Source organism: Zonotrichia albicollis, chromosome 18 (assembly GCF_047830755.1).
Source record: "Zonotrichia albicollis isolate bZonAlb1 chromosome 18, bZonAlb1.hap1, whole genome shotgun sequence".
NCBI classification, from domain to species: domain Eukaryota; kingdom Metazoa; phylum Chordata; class Aves; order Passeriformes; family Passerellidae; genus Zonotrichia; species Zonotrichia albicollis.
In genome coordinates, this window is record NC_133836.1 from 13,026,072 (window position 1) to 13,043,170 (window position 17,099).

Below are 17,099 nucleotides of genomic sequence, written 5' to 3' on the forward strand. Positions count from 1 at the left end.
GCTGCGGGAAGGGCAGAGCTGGGATCTGCGGGATCAGGTTACACCAGAGCCCAGTGCCAGCCTGAATGAGCGGATCCAGCTGACCACGAGGGCTCTGAAGGGCACCCCTGCTCCTTTGGCCGGCTCTGGGCACAGGAGGTTGGCTCCAGGCTGGGTCAGGTGCCTGCCTCGTGTGTGGGTGCTGATTGATGGGAATTGATTTCCCATGCAGAGTGGCTCTGGAGGGGAGCTGGGAGAGCAACGTCTCTGTTTCCCTGGGTGGGAGAGCGAGGCTCTGAGTGTCTGCAGCTGATTTAGTGCAGTCACCTTGGGGACCTTTGCTTTGGGGAGGAGAGATGATTTTAGCACCTCTCTCAAGGTGGGAAGGGATCCCTCCTGGGAGCACAGTATGTGCTGCAGCGTGAAGGGATGACTTGGGAATGAAATTGGGGCTTGATTCCTTTGGGGCCAACTCACCCGTGCAAAAAGGTTAACCACACTGTGCACTGGCTCTGAACTTGCCCTGTGGTGCTGAGAGAACAAACTGTAGGTCTTAAGGAGGCACCAGGAGGATTTCACGTCCTCATGTCAGGCTTGGATATGGCCCTGGCATAAATCTGTCCTGCTCAGCAGGTGAGAGATGTCCTTGAGATGTTTGGGGGTTTGGGGATTTTCAGTTCCTGGTCAGGCAGAGTGGCCTCCTCTGTGTACTAAGCAGCCTCAGGAGTCAGCTTGGCAGTGGGTATCCCTGGAGTGCTGCCCATTCTAACCTGGCAGGGACCGTATCTCTGTCCCGTGCTGAGCTTGATCACCAACACTGTGAGAGCAGCTCTGAGCTGTGCCTCTAAGGCCTCCCTGCTCTGATGTTCTTGTGGAATTACAGAGTCACTGAGGTTGGAAAAACCCTCTGAGATCATTGAGGGCAACCATTGACCTGCCACTGGCAAGGCCACCACTAATCCACGTCCCCGGGTGCCACATCCACGCAGCTGTTCAATCCCTTCAGGGATGGGCACTCCAACCCTGCTCTGGGCAGCTGTGCCACCCTGACCACCCTTTCCTGACCTTTTCTATCAGATGCTGTGAAGATCCACTGACACAGGGAAGAATGATGCACAGAACTCCATGATATCAGAAGGCTAATTAATTACTTCATTATACTATATAACTATATTACACTAACAAGAACCATCACTAACTAACTACAAAACCTGTGACTCTGCCTGAAAGTCCTGACACACACATGTGGATCCAATTGCTCAATGACTCTAAAACACCATCACCAGAATCCAATCAAGCAATCACCTCGGGTAAACCATCTCCAGAACACATTCCACATGGGCACAAACACAGGAGCAGCAAATGAGCTTTTGGTTTGATCATTCTTTTCTCTGCTTCTCTCAGGAGAATCCTGAGAAAGCCACATCTCTATTCAGAGGGCATGAGAATACCACACCTTTTTCAGCTTTAGTGGATTGCATGTGAGTGCTGCCAGCTCTCCACTGGTCTGTGCTGTGCAGGAGGGTGCCTTGGAGGTGTTTTGGGGTCGGGTACAGCAGCACTGACCCTTCCTTGTCCCTCTCTTCCCGTGCAGGACTCAGGCAGAGATGGCCCACACGTGCCGGGGCACCATCAACCTGTCCACAGCCCACATCGACACGGAGGACTCGTGCAACATCGTGCTGTCCAACGGGGGCAGGACCTACCACCTGAAAGCCAACTCGGAGGTGGAGAGGCAGCGCTGGGTCACGGCCCTGGAGCTGGCCAAGGCCAAGGCCATCCGCATGCGCAACAACCAGTCAGGTATGGGGTTTAACCAGTCAGGTATGGGGTTTAACCAGTCAGGAACGGGCATTTAACCAGTCAGGTATGGGGGTTTAACCAGTCAGGAATGGGGGCTTAACCGGTCAAGAACAAGTGTTTAACTGGTCAGGAACGGGCATTTAACCAGTCAGGTACGGGCATTTAACCAGTCAGGTATGAGGATTTAACTGGTCAGGAACGAGTGTTTAACCAGTCAAGTATAGGGTTTAACTAGTCAGGAATGTGGATTTAACAGTCAGGAATGGGAATTTAACCAGTCAGGTATGGGGATTTAACCAGTCAGGTATGGGGATATAACCAGTCAGGAATGGGGTTTAACCAGTCCCGTATGGGGATTTAACCAGTCAGGCATGGGGGTTTAATCAGTCAGGAACGGAGATTTAACCAGTCAGGTACAGGGGTTTAACCAGTCAGATACGGGCATTTAACCAGTCAGGTATAGGGGTTTAACTAGTCAGGAATAGAGGTTTAACCAGTCAGGTATGGGCATCTAACCAGTCAGGAATGGGGATTTAAACAGTCAGGTACAGAGGTTTAACCGGTCAGGTACAAGGATTTAAACAGTCAGGTATGGGGATTTAGCTAGTCAGGTACGGGGATTGAACCAGTCAGGACGGGGGTTAAACTGGTCAGGAAAGGGGGTTTAACCGGTTGGGTATGGGGATTTAACAAGTCAGGAACAGGGGTTTAACTGGTCAGGAACGAGGATGTAACCAGTCAGGAATGGGGATTTAACGGGAGTTTAACCAGTCAGGTACGGGGATTTTATCAGTCAGGTGTGGGGATTTAACCAGTCAGGTATGGGGATTTAACCAGTCAGGTATGGGGATTTAACCGCTCAGGCACAGGGGTTTAACCAGTCAGGAATGTGGATTTAACCGGTTGGGTACGGGGGTTTAACTAGTCAGGTATGGAGATTTAACTGGTCAGGAACAGGGATTTAACCAGTCAGGTATGGGGATTTAACCAGTCAGGAACAGGCATTTAACCAGTCAGGAATGGGGATTGAACCAGTCAGGTGTGGGCGTTTAACCAGTCAGGTAAGGGGATTTAACCAGTCAAGTATAGGGTTTAACCAGTCAGGAACGGGCATTTAACCAGTCAGGAGTGGGGGTTTAACCAGTCAGGAACCAGGATTTAACCAGCTAGGTATGGGCATTTAACCAGTCAGGAGTGGGGGTTTGACCAGTCAGGAGCAGCCGTTTAACTGGTCGGGGATGGGGCAGCCTGGGCAGCCAGAGCCCTCCAGCTCTGTGAGAGTGCCAGGGGTAGGATGGCGGGGCCGGACAGACACGAGACATCTCTGAAGCCAGGTCAGGAACTTGGGGTTCATTGCAGAGGGCCTGGGGGCAGGGCCCTGCTGGGAGCTGCCAAACACAGCTGGAGCAGGGCTGAGAGAAGTAAAGAGAGTGGGAAAGAGAGAGGAGGCAAGAGTGGGGTAAAAGGGTGAAAGAGCGAGGTTCCTCTTCCAATACCATAAATCTTCTGTGTTGAATATTCTAATTCTCACTAACCAATCTAGTACAAGATACAAATCCTATAGCATTTCCATACAGCCTATAAGAATCATTACATTACCATACTGTGTTACATTTCAAACCCTAAAAACTCCTCTTTGGGCCCTGCTCTGACTCCTCCTGCTCTGACCCTTGGGCCTGTCTGCAAGCAGAGGGTGTTGTTCCATCCAAAGGGGATCACCTTCAGCTGGCCATGCCATTGTTTTCCAGTTGTTCAGTACCTGAGGGATCTCAAAGCTTGCTTTCATTTCAATCTCACTTATAGTTTCTATATTCTCAAAATCATTTGCCAGACAATCATATTGATAAGGCTTTCCTGTTCCATCTTCCCCAGCACAGCTCCTGCTGCTCTGCTCAGCTCACACAGCTCTTGTGGGCTGGTTAAACGGTGCAGAACCCACCCAGGGAGGGTTTCATGCTCAGCTGGAGGCTGCTGATGGTCTCCCAGGGACACAAAGGGTTGGACACAGCCCTGCCAGCTCTGAGCAGATCTTTAGAGCCCTGGGAGTGGCTGGGAACTGCAGAGAGCCAGTAACAATGAGAGAATGATGCTCTTCTGGAAGGCAGAGTGAGATGTCTTCCTCCTGGAGGCTTTGTGCTGGAAATGCTGGAAATGCTGGAAATGCTGTGCTCAGAGGGCTGAGCAGCCCAGGGTGGTGTTGCCCAGCTTGGGGAGGTTTGGTGGATGAGTGACACAGATATTTAGTTGAGCTGTTTCTGTGTGCATCTCTGCTTCTGCCCCTTTGTTGTGGTGTTTATTGGAGGAGGTTTGGGACAGTGACACTTTGTAAAGCTGTCAGAGCCCTGTGCCTGGTGCACAGCTCCTCCCCAGGGTGACGTTGTTCTGCTCTGAAATGGGTCAGTTAGGCTTGGCAAACAGAATATTTTAGAAATATTTCAATGATTCTATTAGTCTGTATCTCAATGTCTGTAACTCTTCTGGGATTGACATTGGGTTTTCTTCTACAAGCAAGCACAGCTTCAAGCTGCAGTAAAACAGATGGAAAAGAGAAGGCTCCAGGGAGACCTTAAAGCACCTTCCAGTGCCTAAAGGAGCTCCAGGAGAGCTGGAGAGGGACTGGGGACAAGGGATGGAGGGACAGCACACAGGGAATGGCTCCCAGTGCCAGAGGGCAGGGCTGGATGGGATATTGGGAATTGGGAATTGTTCCCTGGCAGGGTGGGCAGGCCCTGGCACAGGGTGCCCATTCTGGATCCCTGGCAGTGCCCAAGGCCAGGCTGGGCATTGGGGCTGGAGCAGCCTGGGACAGTGGGAGGTGTCCCTGCCATGGCAGGGGGGTTGGAGTGCATGATATTTAAAGTCCCAACTCAAACCATTCTGTGATTTTAAGTGCTGTTAATTTTCTGTCCCTTAAAATTCCAGCTCTGGAATATTCAAATACTGACAGAGAGCCCAGCTGATGCAGGAGAAGGGGGAAGTTTTTGGGCACACTTATTTATGATGGGACACTGGGACACTGTGCTGGTCCTGGCTGCACTGAGGTGGCTCTGGGGTCTGTCCAGTCCTTCAGCTGGGTGGGTATGTGGAGATGGACTCCTGGAGATGGGGTGTGGGAAAGGATCTCCTGGAGGGGTGAGAGTGGGAAAGGATCTCTGGAGAGGTGGTATAGGAAAGGATCTCCTGGACATGAGGGTGTGTGGGAAAGGATCTCCTGGACAGATGGATGTGGGAAAGGTTCTCCTGGACAGGAGGGTGTGTGGGAAAGGATCTCCTGGAGAGATGGGAGTGGGAAGGATCTCCTGGAGGGGTGCTGTGTGTTCTTTACCTTCCCTTTGTGACGTGGGGCTGTGGCAGTGCTGGGTCAGGGTGGGGCAGTCCCAGGGCTGTAGCCACGCTGCCTCCCGAGTCAGGCACAGCTATTTTGGTTTGTGTCTGCCCATAAAAATAGCAACTGCAGAGGCTGGCTGTGCTGGGGCTGAGGCCCTGCTGAGCTCTGGGCTGAGGGCAGTGCTGTGGATGTGGCTGTGCTGCCCCAGGCTCTGCTGACTCAGCTGTGATCCAGGCCACAGAGCTGATGGAACAGAAAATCCACGGCAGACTCCTGCTTTTCCAGACTTTCCTGATCTCATCAAGGGGATAAGACACTCTGTAAATGGGTGCTGAATCCTGAGCACATCAGTGAATTACTTTGTGCTATAATGTTCACCTGGCTGATGGTTTCTGCCAATTAGAGATATTTTAATTATAGTAAAGAGTGACTGTGGGTTTGGCTTGAATCAAAATAGAATTCCTGATGTTGTGTCCCTGTGAGCTCTGGGGTGGATGTTTACAAGTAAAGGGAGGAGGTTCTGGATTTGGTGTACAAGTCTCCAGTCCTTCAATCTGCTCATGTGCAGAATTGTCTGGGTTGCCTCCTGAGGGATCCCCAAAAGCTGTGTGCTCCCCAAGGGCTGGGCTCCAGTGAGTGCAAAGGGTGGTGGGCAGCTGAAGGGATTTGTGCCCTCAGGGAGGAGCATCCATGGCTCTGGGAGGCCAGAAGGTGCAGAGAGGGTGGCAGAGGAGACAGGTAAGGGGGAGAGAAGAGCAGGTTTGTGTCTGGTGCTGTCTGTCCTTCTGGGAAGGGACACAAAGAGCATCCTTATGGCCATCTGTGTTCATGGTCACTGCCTGCTGCCCTGCCTGCTTCAGAGGCCAGGGCCTGCCCACCCTGCCAGGGAACAATTCCCCATTCCCAATATCCCATCCATCCCTGCCCTCTGGCACTGGGAGCCATTCCCTGTGTGCTGTCCCTCCATCCCTTGTCCCCAGTCCCTCTCCAGCTCTCCTGGAGCCCCTTCAGGCCCTGCCAGGGGCTCTGAGCTCTCCCTGGAGCCTTCTCCTCTCCAGGTGAGCACCCCCAGCTCTCCCAGCCTGGCTCCAGCCCTTGCAGCATCTCTGGTGCCTCCTCTGGGCTCTCTCCAGCAGCTCCAGGTCCCTCCTGTGCTGTGCCCAGGGCTGGGGCAGCTCTGCAGGTGGGGTCTCACCTGGGCAGGGCAGAGGAGCAGAATCCCCCCTGCCCTGCTGCCCACATTGGGGGCTCAGCCCAGGGCTGAGGGGGTTCCAGGGCTGGGGCAGGTGCAGCCCTCACCCAGCAGCACCCCAAAGTCCTTGTCCTGTCAAAATCCCATTTTACAGTTCTTGTCCCCAGGGCTGCTCTCCAGGAGTTCCTCTCCCATCTGTGCTCACAGCTGGGGTTGCCCTGACTGGATGCAGGACCTGATCCTGGACCTGTTGAACCTTGTGAGGTTCTCCTGGGCCCTTTCCAGCTCTCCACCCTCTGGATGTCCCCATCCCTCTGTTGTATCAGCTGCTCTGCTCAGCCTTGAATCTCCCCAGACCTGCTGGAGCCTGGGCTGGGCTCATTCACTGTTTCTGCAGGAGTCAGTGATCCCTCAGTGCTGCCAGGGTGTTTGAGATTTGATGGGAAATTCCATGGGTAGGAGGACTGGCAAATTGCTGCCCACATTTTCACTGCTGGGTCGCCTTTTTGGGGTGGATGAAAAGGGTCTTTCCCCCAGGAGTTCTCCTGAATTGAACAGCTGTGGAAGTGTTTTTAACTCTGTTTTTTACTTGGCTGCTGGCTGGAGCTGTGCAGCCGCAGGGGCCATTTCACAGGACTGCTTTTCATGTCAGTTTTTAACAGCAGAACCTGTCCCCAAACCAAGTATGGGATGGGAGACTTTGCTGTTCTGTGCAAGGAGGAGCTCTGGTTTCCCCTCTGTCCTCTGACTGTGGTGTCAGGAATATTTTGGTAACAAGCTGTGACCTGGGACATTGGTACTGAGATGTGACCTGGGCTCCCTGTCCTCATCCTGCTGCTCTGGGGGAAACCTGCCCAGGGAGAGGAACCTGCTCAGGGAGAGGAACCTGCCCAGGGAGAGAGAAACCTGCCCAGGGAGAGGAACCTGCCCAGGGATGAACCTGCCCAGGGAGAGGAACCTGCCCAGGGATGAACCTGCCCAGGGAGAGAGAAACCTGCCCAGGGAGAGAGAAACCTGCCCAGGGATGAACCTGCCCAGGGAGAGAGAAACCTGCCCAGGGAGAGAGAAACCTGCCCAGGGATGAACCTGCCCAGGGAGAGAGGAACCTGCCCAGGGAGAGAGAAACCTGCCCAGGGAGAGATGAACCTGCCCAGGGAGAGATGAACCTGCCCAGGGAGAGATGAACCTGCCCAGGGAGAGGAACCTGCCCAGGGAGAGGAACCTGCCCAGGGATGAACCTGCCCAGGGAGAGGAACCTGCCCAAGGAGAGATGAACCTGCCCAGGGATAAACCTGCCCAGGGATGAACCTGCCCAGGGATGAACCTGCCCAGGGAGAGAGAAACCTGCCCAGGGATGAACCTGCCCAGGGATTAGTGGCAGAAAGTGAGAGTGGAGCTGAGCTTAGCTCTCTCCTCAATTACCACAGGTGCTTAATTCCTCTGAAACACATGTAGAGTGTGACAGGAGGACAGGACAGTCCCAGAGCAAGCTCTGCTCAGCCAAATGTGGCATTCCTGTTGCTAGGTGGGATTGCAAAGTGTTGGTAAAGTTGTAGTAAACTCAATTTGTCCTCATTCATCACCTGCTTTTATCAGTACTGGCTGTGGCCCTGTGCTGTTACCTGGCCTGAAAATCAGATTTCTGTGTTCACCCTCTGTATTTGGTGACTGGGGCTGGTGGATTTTCTTTAAACAAATACAAAAACAGATAGAAAACTATTCTTTCTTTTTAGAGCAGTATCATGGCACCCAGGAATTTGGTGAGAGCTGAATATATGATTGTTTTCTTGGCTTTGTAATAAGAGAAAAGTGTGCAAGGGAAGAGTGGAATTCTGTTCCTGGTATTTTAAACACCAGGAAAACTCCCCAAAATGGACTTGGGCTGCTGGGAGAGGGAGTTGGTGACTCCTTTTGATTCTCTGCTCAGGGATCCCAGGCAGGAGGGAGGGTGAAAGCTGTGTGTGATTCCAGTGTTACCCTGATGAGGAGCAGATTCTGAGCTGACAGAAAGGGATTTTGGTGTTCATGGTGCTGAAATTCAGGAGTTCACTGGACAGGTCAGTGCTGGTGTCTCAGCTCACCTGCCAGCCGCTCTCTGAGGTGTCTGGTTCCTTTGGCTGAGTGCAGAAAAACTGGGAATTGATAAGCAGAGGGAAAAGAAGGAAATGCAGCTTTGCTCTGTGTGCTGCTGGCATCTCTTCCCTGGAGATGCCCTGCCACTGACTCACAGGGTTTTCAGCAGAACTTGAAAAGAAAACCCAAACAACCAAACAGGCACGAGATAAACCAGAGAGATAAAATCATCTCTGACAAGGGAAGGAGGATAATGGAAAGTAAATTTTTCATCTTGTCTCAGACATCTTTTTATGAAAAATCCTTTCCTTAGGATTTTTCCTCCTGAGAAACTGAGAGGCCTCAGGAACAAAATGTAAACAATGGTTATCTGCTGCTGTGGAATGCAACAGGAGCATCTGGGATTGGTCTCATGTGGTTGTTTGTCATTAATGGCCAATCACAGTCAGCTGGCTCGGACTCTCTGTTCGAGACAGAAGCTTTGTTATCATTCTTTCTTTTTCTATTCTTAGCCAGCCTTCTGATGAAATCTTTTCTTTTGTAATAGAGTTTTAATATAATATATATCATAAAATAATAAATCAAGCCCTCTGAAACATGGAGTCAGATCCTTGTCTGTTCTCTCATCCTGGGACCTCTGTGAACACCATCACATCATCTGGGGGAAGGACAGCTGAAGGTGCCACATGGATGGTGGTCAGTGGTTCAGGAAATGTGCTGGAGCCCCAGGAGAGGCTGAGGGAGCTGGGCAGGGGCTCAGCCTGGAGCAAAGGAGGCTCAGGGGGCCCTTGTGGCTCTGCACAGCTCCTGACAGGAGGGGACAGCCGGGGGGGTCGGGCTGTGCTCCAGGGAACAGGGACAGGAGCAGAGGGAACGGCCTCAGGCTGGGCCAGGGGGGGATTTTGGGATCATTTCTTCCTGGAAAGGGTTTCCAGCCCTGGCACAGCTGCCCAGGGCAGTGCTGGTGTCCCCATCTCTGCAGGGTTTTAACAGCCCTGTGGATGTGGCACTTGTGGGTTATTGGTGCCCCTGGTAAGTGCTGGATTAATGGTTAGACTTGGTCTTAAAGGTCTCTTCCAACTTGAACAATTCTGTGACTGTCTGAGCCTAGGAAAAGTTGGGGACAAATGGTTATAACAAGAAAAAGGAGGGAATGATCAACTCATAGGTTTAAATGGAGCAGGAATAATTAATATTTTGTACAACATCCGATTAAATGGTGGCACTTGCTGCCAGGAGCCAGAAAATCCAGGGAGACCAAACAGATTTGGGCACAATTTCATCCCTTGGGGTACAGGCTGTGCCTGGCTGTGTGTGGAGTGTGACCTGGGGGCTCCCTGTGCAGCACAGCTCTGACAGTGCAGGATCAGTGCCCAGAGGAGCCAGAGCCTGTGCCCTGTCCCAGTGTCCTGTTTCCAAAATGCCAATTGCAGTTTGCCTGCTGGGGAAGAGATGGAATTTCCCGGGGTTTTAGGCTGACCTTGTGTGACCATCCTGGGGAGGATTCACTTTGAAAGCAGCACCCTGTGGTGTGGGTCAGTGCTCTGGGACAGTGGGGGTTGATTACCTGGCTTACCTGGTTATCCTCCCTGCCTTAATTCATTGTTTTCTTCTTGAAAAACAGGGAGAGATTGCTTCTGGGGGCTCTCTGTGGGCTGCATGAGGAGGGGAGCTCTGAGCAGAGAGGGGGAAGAGTGGAAGAGGGCTGGTGATGCCCCCTGCTCTGCTCCTGGGGTGAATTCCTGTTGCAGGAGAGTGGAAAGGGACAATCCATCTGTGGAGAGGGACAGTGGAGCTGTGGGGTCCCACTGCAGGGCTGGGGTGCAGCTGGGTGGGTGGGAGCAGCTCAGGCCAGCAGGGAGTTCCCCTTCAGCGTCCCAGATCCCATTAAAAACTAGCCATAATTAATTATTCCTCAGCTTTCCCTTTAATCACTCCACTGATAATGCCACTTGTGTTGCCCTGCTCATTTTGGCTGTTTTTCATCCTTTTTCCAAGGCAGGGGTTTGTTTGCAAAAGCCATTTTTAGTTGGGCCTGTGACACTGCAAAGCATCTGGCACCTTCCCTGTCCCATGCCATGAATTGTCCCCTTGTTGCTCCCCAGGGCCTCACAGAAGCTCCTGGCCAGGTGGCCTTGGCTTGTGGCAGGACAGGACAATTCTGTCATTGTTGTCCCAGCTCATGTGTGGCTGTAACAGCCCAGCCATTCCCAGCTCTTGGACAGCAGCATTCCCTTTTCCCCTCCTCCCTGTGAGATTCCCATCTCTGTGAGCTGTTTCCCTCGTGCCTGGCTGTCACCTTGCTCTTCTAATTGTGTTTTTATCCTTGGAGTCTGGATTTCCCCAGGACAGCCAGCTGTTGGTAACCGTGCCAGGAGCTGCTGCTGTGGGAAACAGAGCTGACAGTGCTGCTGATGGACTTGTTTGCTTGGATTTCCCATTCCTAATGATTCCTGTCTCCTCTCAGTGCCTTCTGCTCTCACTTGTGCTCCTCCTGCAGCTGGCAGGATGCTCTGGCTCCCCATTCTCCTCATGGGTTGGTCCATCTGAGCCACCCCAGGGAGATGCAGGCAGCACTTCAGCTCCTCCTGCCACAGCCTCAGGGATGCTGGGGGGCAGGAAGGGTTTGCAGAGGGGTCTGGACAGGCTGGATCCATGGGAACTGTGCCAGGGAGAGGGACTTTGGACAAAGTGACAGGTTAGGTGGGATCCTGGGAAGGAATTGTTCCCTGTATGTGTGCTCAGGCCCTGGCACAGGGTGCCCAGAGCAGCTGGGGCTGACCCTGGATCCCTGGCAGTGCCCAAGGCCAGGCTGGATGGAGCTTGGAGCAGCCTGGGATAATGAAAGGTGTCCCTGCCCATGGCAGGGGTTGGAAATGGATGAGCTTTAAGGTCCTTTCCCACCCCACACCAGTGTAGGGTTCTCTTATCTCCACAGCCTCCAACCGCTCCCTTCTCCTGGCTGCTGCCTGGTGCTGCAAACATGAGGAGGATGGGAGGAATCTTTGGATTTTTCTATTTCACAAGCCAGGAACCACTTCCCTCCCCTCCCTCCCCCGCCTTGTTATTTTTCTAATCTTTTTTTAATTCTCTTGCTGCTGTTTTCCCCTCCACTTGCATGTGGGGATGGAGCAGCCCCAGACTGAGCTCCCCTCCTGGCTGTGCTGCTGCTCTCCCTGATCCCAGGTACCAGAGCACATCCACTGCTGTTGTTGTGCAGATGTAATCCATGATAATCACTGGCAGCCAAGGAACCCAGAAAACAGTACTTACATAACAGCAGGAATTAAACATTCCAGCAGGGGCTCAGAGCAGCCAGCAGTATTTAGGCCATTCCTGCTGCTCCTGCCTCATCCTCCAGAGCGAGTGCAGAGCTGGGGCTGCTCCTCAGCTCTGCCTGGTGCCCATGGTCGGTGGGAGCTGTGCCTGCCCATGGCAGGGGCTGGAACAGGATGAGCTTTAAGGTTCTTACCAACCTAAACTATTCCATGATTCTATGACAGGGCACAGGGAATGGCTCCCACTGCCAGAGGGCAGGGCTGGATGGGATATTGGGAATTGGGAATTGTTCCCTGGCAGGGTGGGCAGGCCCTGGCACAGCTGTGGCTGCCCCTGGATCCCTGGCAGTGCCCAAGGCCAGGCTGGACATTGGGGCTGGAGCAGCCTGGAACAGTGGGAGGTGTCCCTGCCATGGCTGGGGTGGCACTGGGTGGGCTTTGAGTTCCCACTTCACCCAGTCCTGCCTGTGGGAGCTGGGAGGGTGGGCAAAACCCAGGGGCTAAAGTGTCCACAGGTCTCAGTTCACTCCCTGGCAAGTTGGAGAGCAGATTCTTCTCCAGCAAACATGGGAGGGAGAGGGATCAATTCCTATGGTGAGGATTATGCTACTCCTGGAGTTGACAAATAGCAGGGAAAACTGCTCATGGCAGGGGAACTGGATGAGCTTTGAGTCCCCTTTCCATTCAAACTGTTGTGGGATTCTGTAATTGAGGAGTGGGATGGGAATTGATGTCTCAGCTCCTGCTGCTCCAGTGCTGCTCTTACCCTGCCCAAGGGGCACATCCCCCCTGCCTGCCCTGCCCTCCTGCAGTCCCTTGGCAGGGCTGGCACTCAGCTCGGTGTGCCCAGCCAGGCCCTGGGGCAGTTTCTCCGTGGAGGTTTTTGGGCTCCTGTGTTTTCAGCATTCCAGGTGAGGCTGCAGCAGGAACCCCCTGTAATAACCCCAGGAACGTGACAGAGCAGGGGGAGGCTCTGGGGAGGGCTGGCACAGCAGGAGCAGGGCTGGGCTGGGCAGGAGGCTCCGTGCCCACGCCAGAGCTGGGAAAACGCTCCTGCAGGAGGAGGGGGTGGGATGTGCAGCACGAGGGTTCTGGGGGAGGTTTACATTGGATACTGGGGAAAATTCCTGCAGGAAAAGCTGCTCAGGCTTTGGAACAGGCTGCCCAGATGGTGGAGTCCCCATTCCTGGGGGATTTAACAGCAGTGGGCATGTGGCACTTGGCTGTGTGGGTGGGTGGCCTTGGCAGTGCTGGGGACAGCTGGACTCGAGGAGCTCAGAGGGCTTTTCCAACCTCAGTGATTCCACGATTCTCTGAGCTCTGCTGGCACACCAGGGCCCTTCTTTCCTCACCAGGGTTGTGGGAATCCACAAAATCAGAGGGTTTTAGGAAAGCTGCAAAGGCAGGCCTCAGAGACAGCAGAACTGTGATTGGAGCTGAGCAGCAGCCATGAGATTGGTCAGCAGAAAAATTATTTAAACTGTAGAAAAGCAAAGACAAATAGAACAATGGTCTGTGTATTAATGCTGGTCTAGAATAACTTTCTAAGCTACAGAAAAGTTTATCTAGCAAGATATTAAGAAGGTTGAAGCTTAATAAAAAATGGAGCTCTGTGCATTGTGTTTTAAGGCTTACAAGTAAGTATTGTATTCAAAATAAGCAAACATTGTTTAACCAAAGGTACCTGTGCTTATAGTGATTGGATAGAACTACTGTCAATATAGAATATATACTGTACAGGTGTAAATACTGTCAATGTGTTTTTGCTTTGTGTGATTGGTCAAAAAGCTTATGAAGTGAGTTGTAACATTAATTTCTTAGTCTGCTGCCTGGGATGTGAGCTGGTGGCCTCTTCCCATTGTCATAACCATGGAATGAGACTGATGCTGGAGAATAAAACAGCTCAAGGCAGTTCCACAGCAGCCCCATCCCGTTTGTGATTTGTACAGAGACCCCAGCCAGTGTCAAGGGTGACCTGGGACAGCTGTGGTGAAGGACAGGCCCTGTTTTGGCTGAGCTGCTGCAGAAGGAGTTTGGTGCAGGAACACTGGGAGGAGAAATCCTTCTGGGCCCTTGCTCAGCCCTGCCTTTGGGAGCTGGGAGGGCGGGCAAAACCCAGGGCTAAAGTGTCCTGTTGTACACACAGGGCTCAGTTCACTCCTTGGCAAGCTGGAGAGCAGATTCCTCTCCAGCAAAAATGGGAGGGAGAGAGGTAAATTCCTATGGTGAGGGTTATGTTACTCCTGGAGTTGATAAATAGCAGGGAGAAACTGGTTATAAATTGATAAAGTGATAAATACCAGGGTAGAATGGTCTCTGCTGTGCCATGTTTGTAGGTACCACAAATCCATTCTTATTTCCAAAAATGCTGTGGATTCTGCTGCTGGATTGTGTTTCTCCCATGCCCATCTCCTGTGTCTCTTTAAATCTGTTTTTTTTTTTTTCCCTCATTTCATTATTTATGGCCCTTTCCCCTGTGCCATGGACAAACATTGTGAGTGTGTGGCCTGAGTGAGGGAATGTCCCTCATTCCATGTTTCCCAGCTGTTTATTAGTCTGTGTTTCCTTTTTCTCATTCCCAGTGCCTTTTTTGTTGCTTCCACACGATCTCCTCCCTTCCACACATCTTTTTGAGGAAAGAATTTCCCAAGGTGACTTGGCAAGGCTGCAAAGCCCAAACCAGTGACCCCTGGGCAGCTGTGCCCACATTTCACCTGAACTCAGGGCTGATTATTTCCCTTGGGGAATTGCAGGAGGTTTTCTGACTGCAGCCAAAGGGGTTGGAACAGCTTTGCCGGGTCACAGAACCATGCAATGGTTTGGGTTGAAAGGACCTTAAACTAAGCTTGTCCCACCCCTGCCATGGCAGGGACACCTTTATCCAAGAGGGCAGAGATCCCATTCCCAGTGCCCACAAGGAGGGAACATCTGCCCTGAGTGAAGAGTGAAAAGTCCCCAAAATGACAAACCCAGTCCATGTTAGCAAGTGCAGCAGGGAAGGAACAAGGATCATCCTTCCCACTCGTGCACCCACGCAGGAAAGGGGATTTTCAAGATCCCAGGGAATGCACAGTGCTTGCCTGGCAGGGAACCAGGAGAGAAGACACCCTTGGTGACAGGGTTTTGGTGTTTGAGCAAGAAAACACTTTTCTATACTACAAACTTGTTATTTTTCACAACAGGTGAAAAAATGTGGTTTCCCTAAGTACCAGTGACACACCAGCTTTAGCTTGGGAAGACTTTCAAAAATATTTGTGCTAAAAATAATGTCAAAACTTTCAAGCACTTCTAGTGCTGTCTAAAATGGGAGCGTGCATTGGATTTATATGCTCAAACTAAGATTCATTTTTCTGGAAAAATGGCACATGAAAAGGGGCTGGACACAGAGATAAAGCAAAACTTTATCCCCTGGGAGAACCAAAGGATGGGAGTAGCTGAAGGTAACCTGCAGGAAGGATGGGGAGGGACTGGGGACAAGGGATGGAGGGACAGACACAGGGAAGGGCTCCCACTGCCAGAGGGCAGGGATGGGTGGGATATTGGGAATTAGGAATTGGATGGAGCTTGGAGCACCCTGGGATGGTGGAAGGTGTCCCTGCCATGGGAGGGACAGTTCCAGCACAGGGATGTGCTGTCCTCATGGCAGTGGAGCTGCAGGAAGGGGACAAAGCCAAGTCCTTGCTCACCCTGGCTCTTGAGCCCTGATCTCTTAGTGCTGGAACAGACTCTGGTTACTGATTTTTAAGGCAAGTTTCACCTGTAAGTAGTTTTTAATGCCACATTTAGCAGCACAACAGGGATTTTCATACAGTTGGGAGCAGCAAGGGGGAGATTCCCAGCTCAGGAATCAGTTCAGGATCTCACTGTTGCTGTCAGTCATTCAGGATTCCCACGGGCTTTCTGCTTTACCTGGCACAGATAAAGGCTCTTGGAGGTAAATCAGATTTGGACTCTGGAAACAATAACAGTCCTTGCTAATTAGAAATGAGTCACTGAGTGCAAACTGATCCTTCAGTGGGTCTGCAGGCACCTCTGGAGGGTTGGGCTGGGGCAGAGGGGGTGGCAGGGCTGCCAGGCACTGAGGAGTGAGGGACTGGCAGGAAACCTCGTGGTGTTTGTGTCTAATGAAGCCCAGCAGCTCCTGCTCCCGGCCACAGAGGGAAAATGGGATTTGGGTTGGTGGTGGGATACAACAGCTCTGTGCAGCCCTGGCAGGGCACAGCGAGTCCCTCAGGGCTCTCCCTGCGCATGAAGGAGTTTGGGTGGATGTTCATTTGTTACTCAGGTATCAGGGAATTGCTGGGACTGAGAGCTTGAGGGAACACCTGCAGAGCCATGTGTGCCATTTATCCATCCATCCTTTCATCCATCCATCCATCCATCCATCCATCCATCCATCCATCCATCCATCCATCCATCCATCCATCCATCCATCCATCCATCCATCCATCCATCCATCCATCCATCCATCCATCCCCTTGGGATTTCTGACATCCCTCTGCACAAGGAACTTGGGGTATCTGAGCACACTGCAGTCACAGAATCACAGAATTGTGGAGGTTGGGAAAGCCCTCAGAGATCACCCAAACCCCTCTGTTCCCCAGCCCTGCCAAGGCCACCACTGTCCCATATCCCCAAGTGCCACATCCACACAGATGTTAAATCCCTGCAGGGATGGGGACTCCAGCACTGCCCTGGGCAGCTGTGCCAGGGCTGGACAGCCATTTCCATGGGGAAATGTTCCCTAATATCCACCCTGCCTCCGCCCTGGCCCAGCCTGAGGCCGTTCCCTCTGCTCCTGTCCCTGTTCCCTGGAGCACAGCCCGACCCCCCGGCTGTCCCCTCCTGGCAGGAGCTGTGCAGAGCCACAAGGGCCCCCTGAGCCTCCTTTGCTCCAGGCTGAGCCCCTGCCCAGCTCCCTCAGCCCCTCCTGGGGCTCCAGCCCCTGCCCAGCTCCGTTCCCTGCCCTGGACACGCTCCAGCCCCTCCAGGGCTCTCCTGTCAGGAGGGTCCCAGAGCTGCCCCAGCCCTGGAGGTGCCCCAGCAGTGCCAGCTCAGGGCACGGGCACTGCCCTGCTCCTGCTGCCACCCCAGGGTGACACAGCCCAGCTGTCCTTGGCCTCTGGCACACCTGGGCACACCTGGGCACACCTGGGCACACCTGGGTTCGTGTCCAGCCGTAGTCACAGCAGCCCCAGGTCCCTTTCTTGCTGAGCTCTCTGCAGGAGCTGTTTGCTCCCTGCTCCCATCCCATGAGCAGGAGCAGGTTGCCCTCTCCTGGCTCGCTGCTGCCCTGCATTCCTGGCTGCCCGTGGAGCTCCGTGTGCTTCCCGCTCTCCCAGCTCTTGCATAAGCCCTGGCCCTGCAGAGAGCCCGGCTTTGGAGGTTATTTACTGCCTGTGCTTGCTTTGCAGCTGGCATTAATGGATGTCTGGGAAAAGAGGGA

The 17,099-nt window shown here is 52.9% G+C and overlaps 1 protein-coding gene across 6 annotated transcripts in view; it reads left to right on the top strand.

Annotated features, from left to right (window-relative positions):
- Positions 1–17,099, top strand: part of OSBP2 (oxysterol binding protein 2) — a 104,552-nt gene that overhangs the window by 24,580 nt on the left and 62,873 nt on the right. For all 6 annotated transcript variants that reach the window (XM_074554488.1, XM_074554489.1, XM_074554484.1 and 3 more), the window contains one exon: positions 1,574–1,782. In XM_074554488.1, coding sequence (XP_074410589.1) covers positions 1,574–1,782 — 209 coding nt within the window. The remainder of the gene's footprint in view (positions 1–1,573; positions 1,783–17,099) is intronic.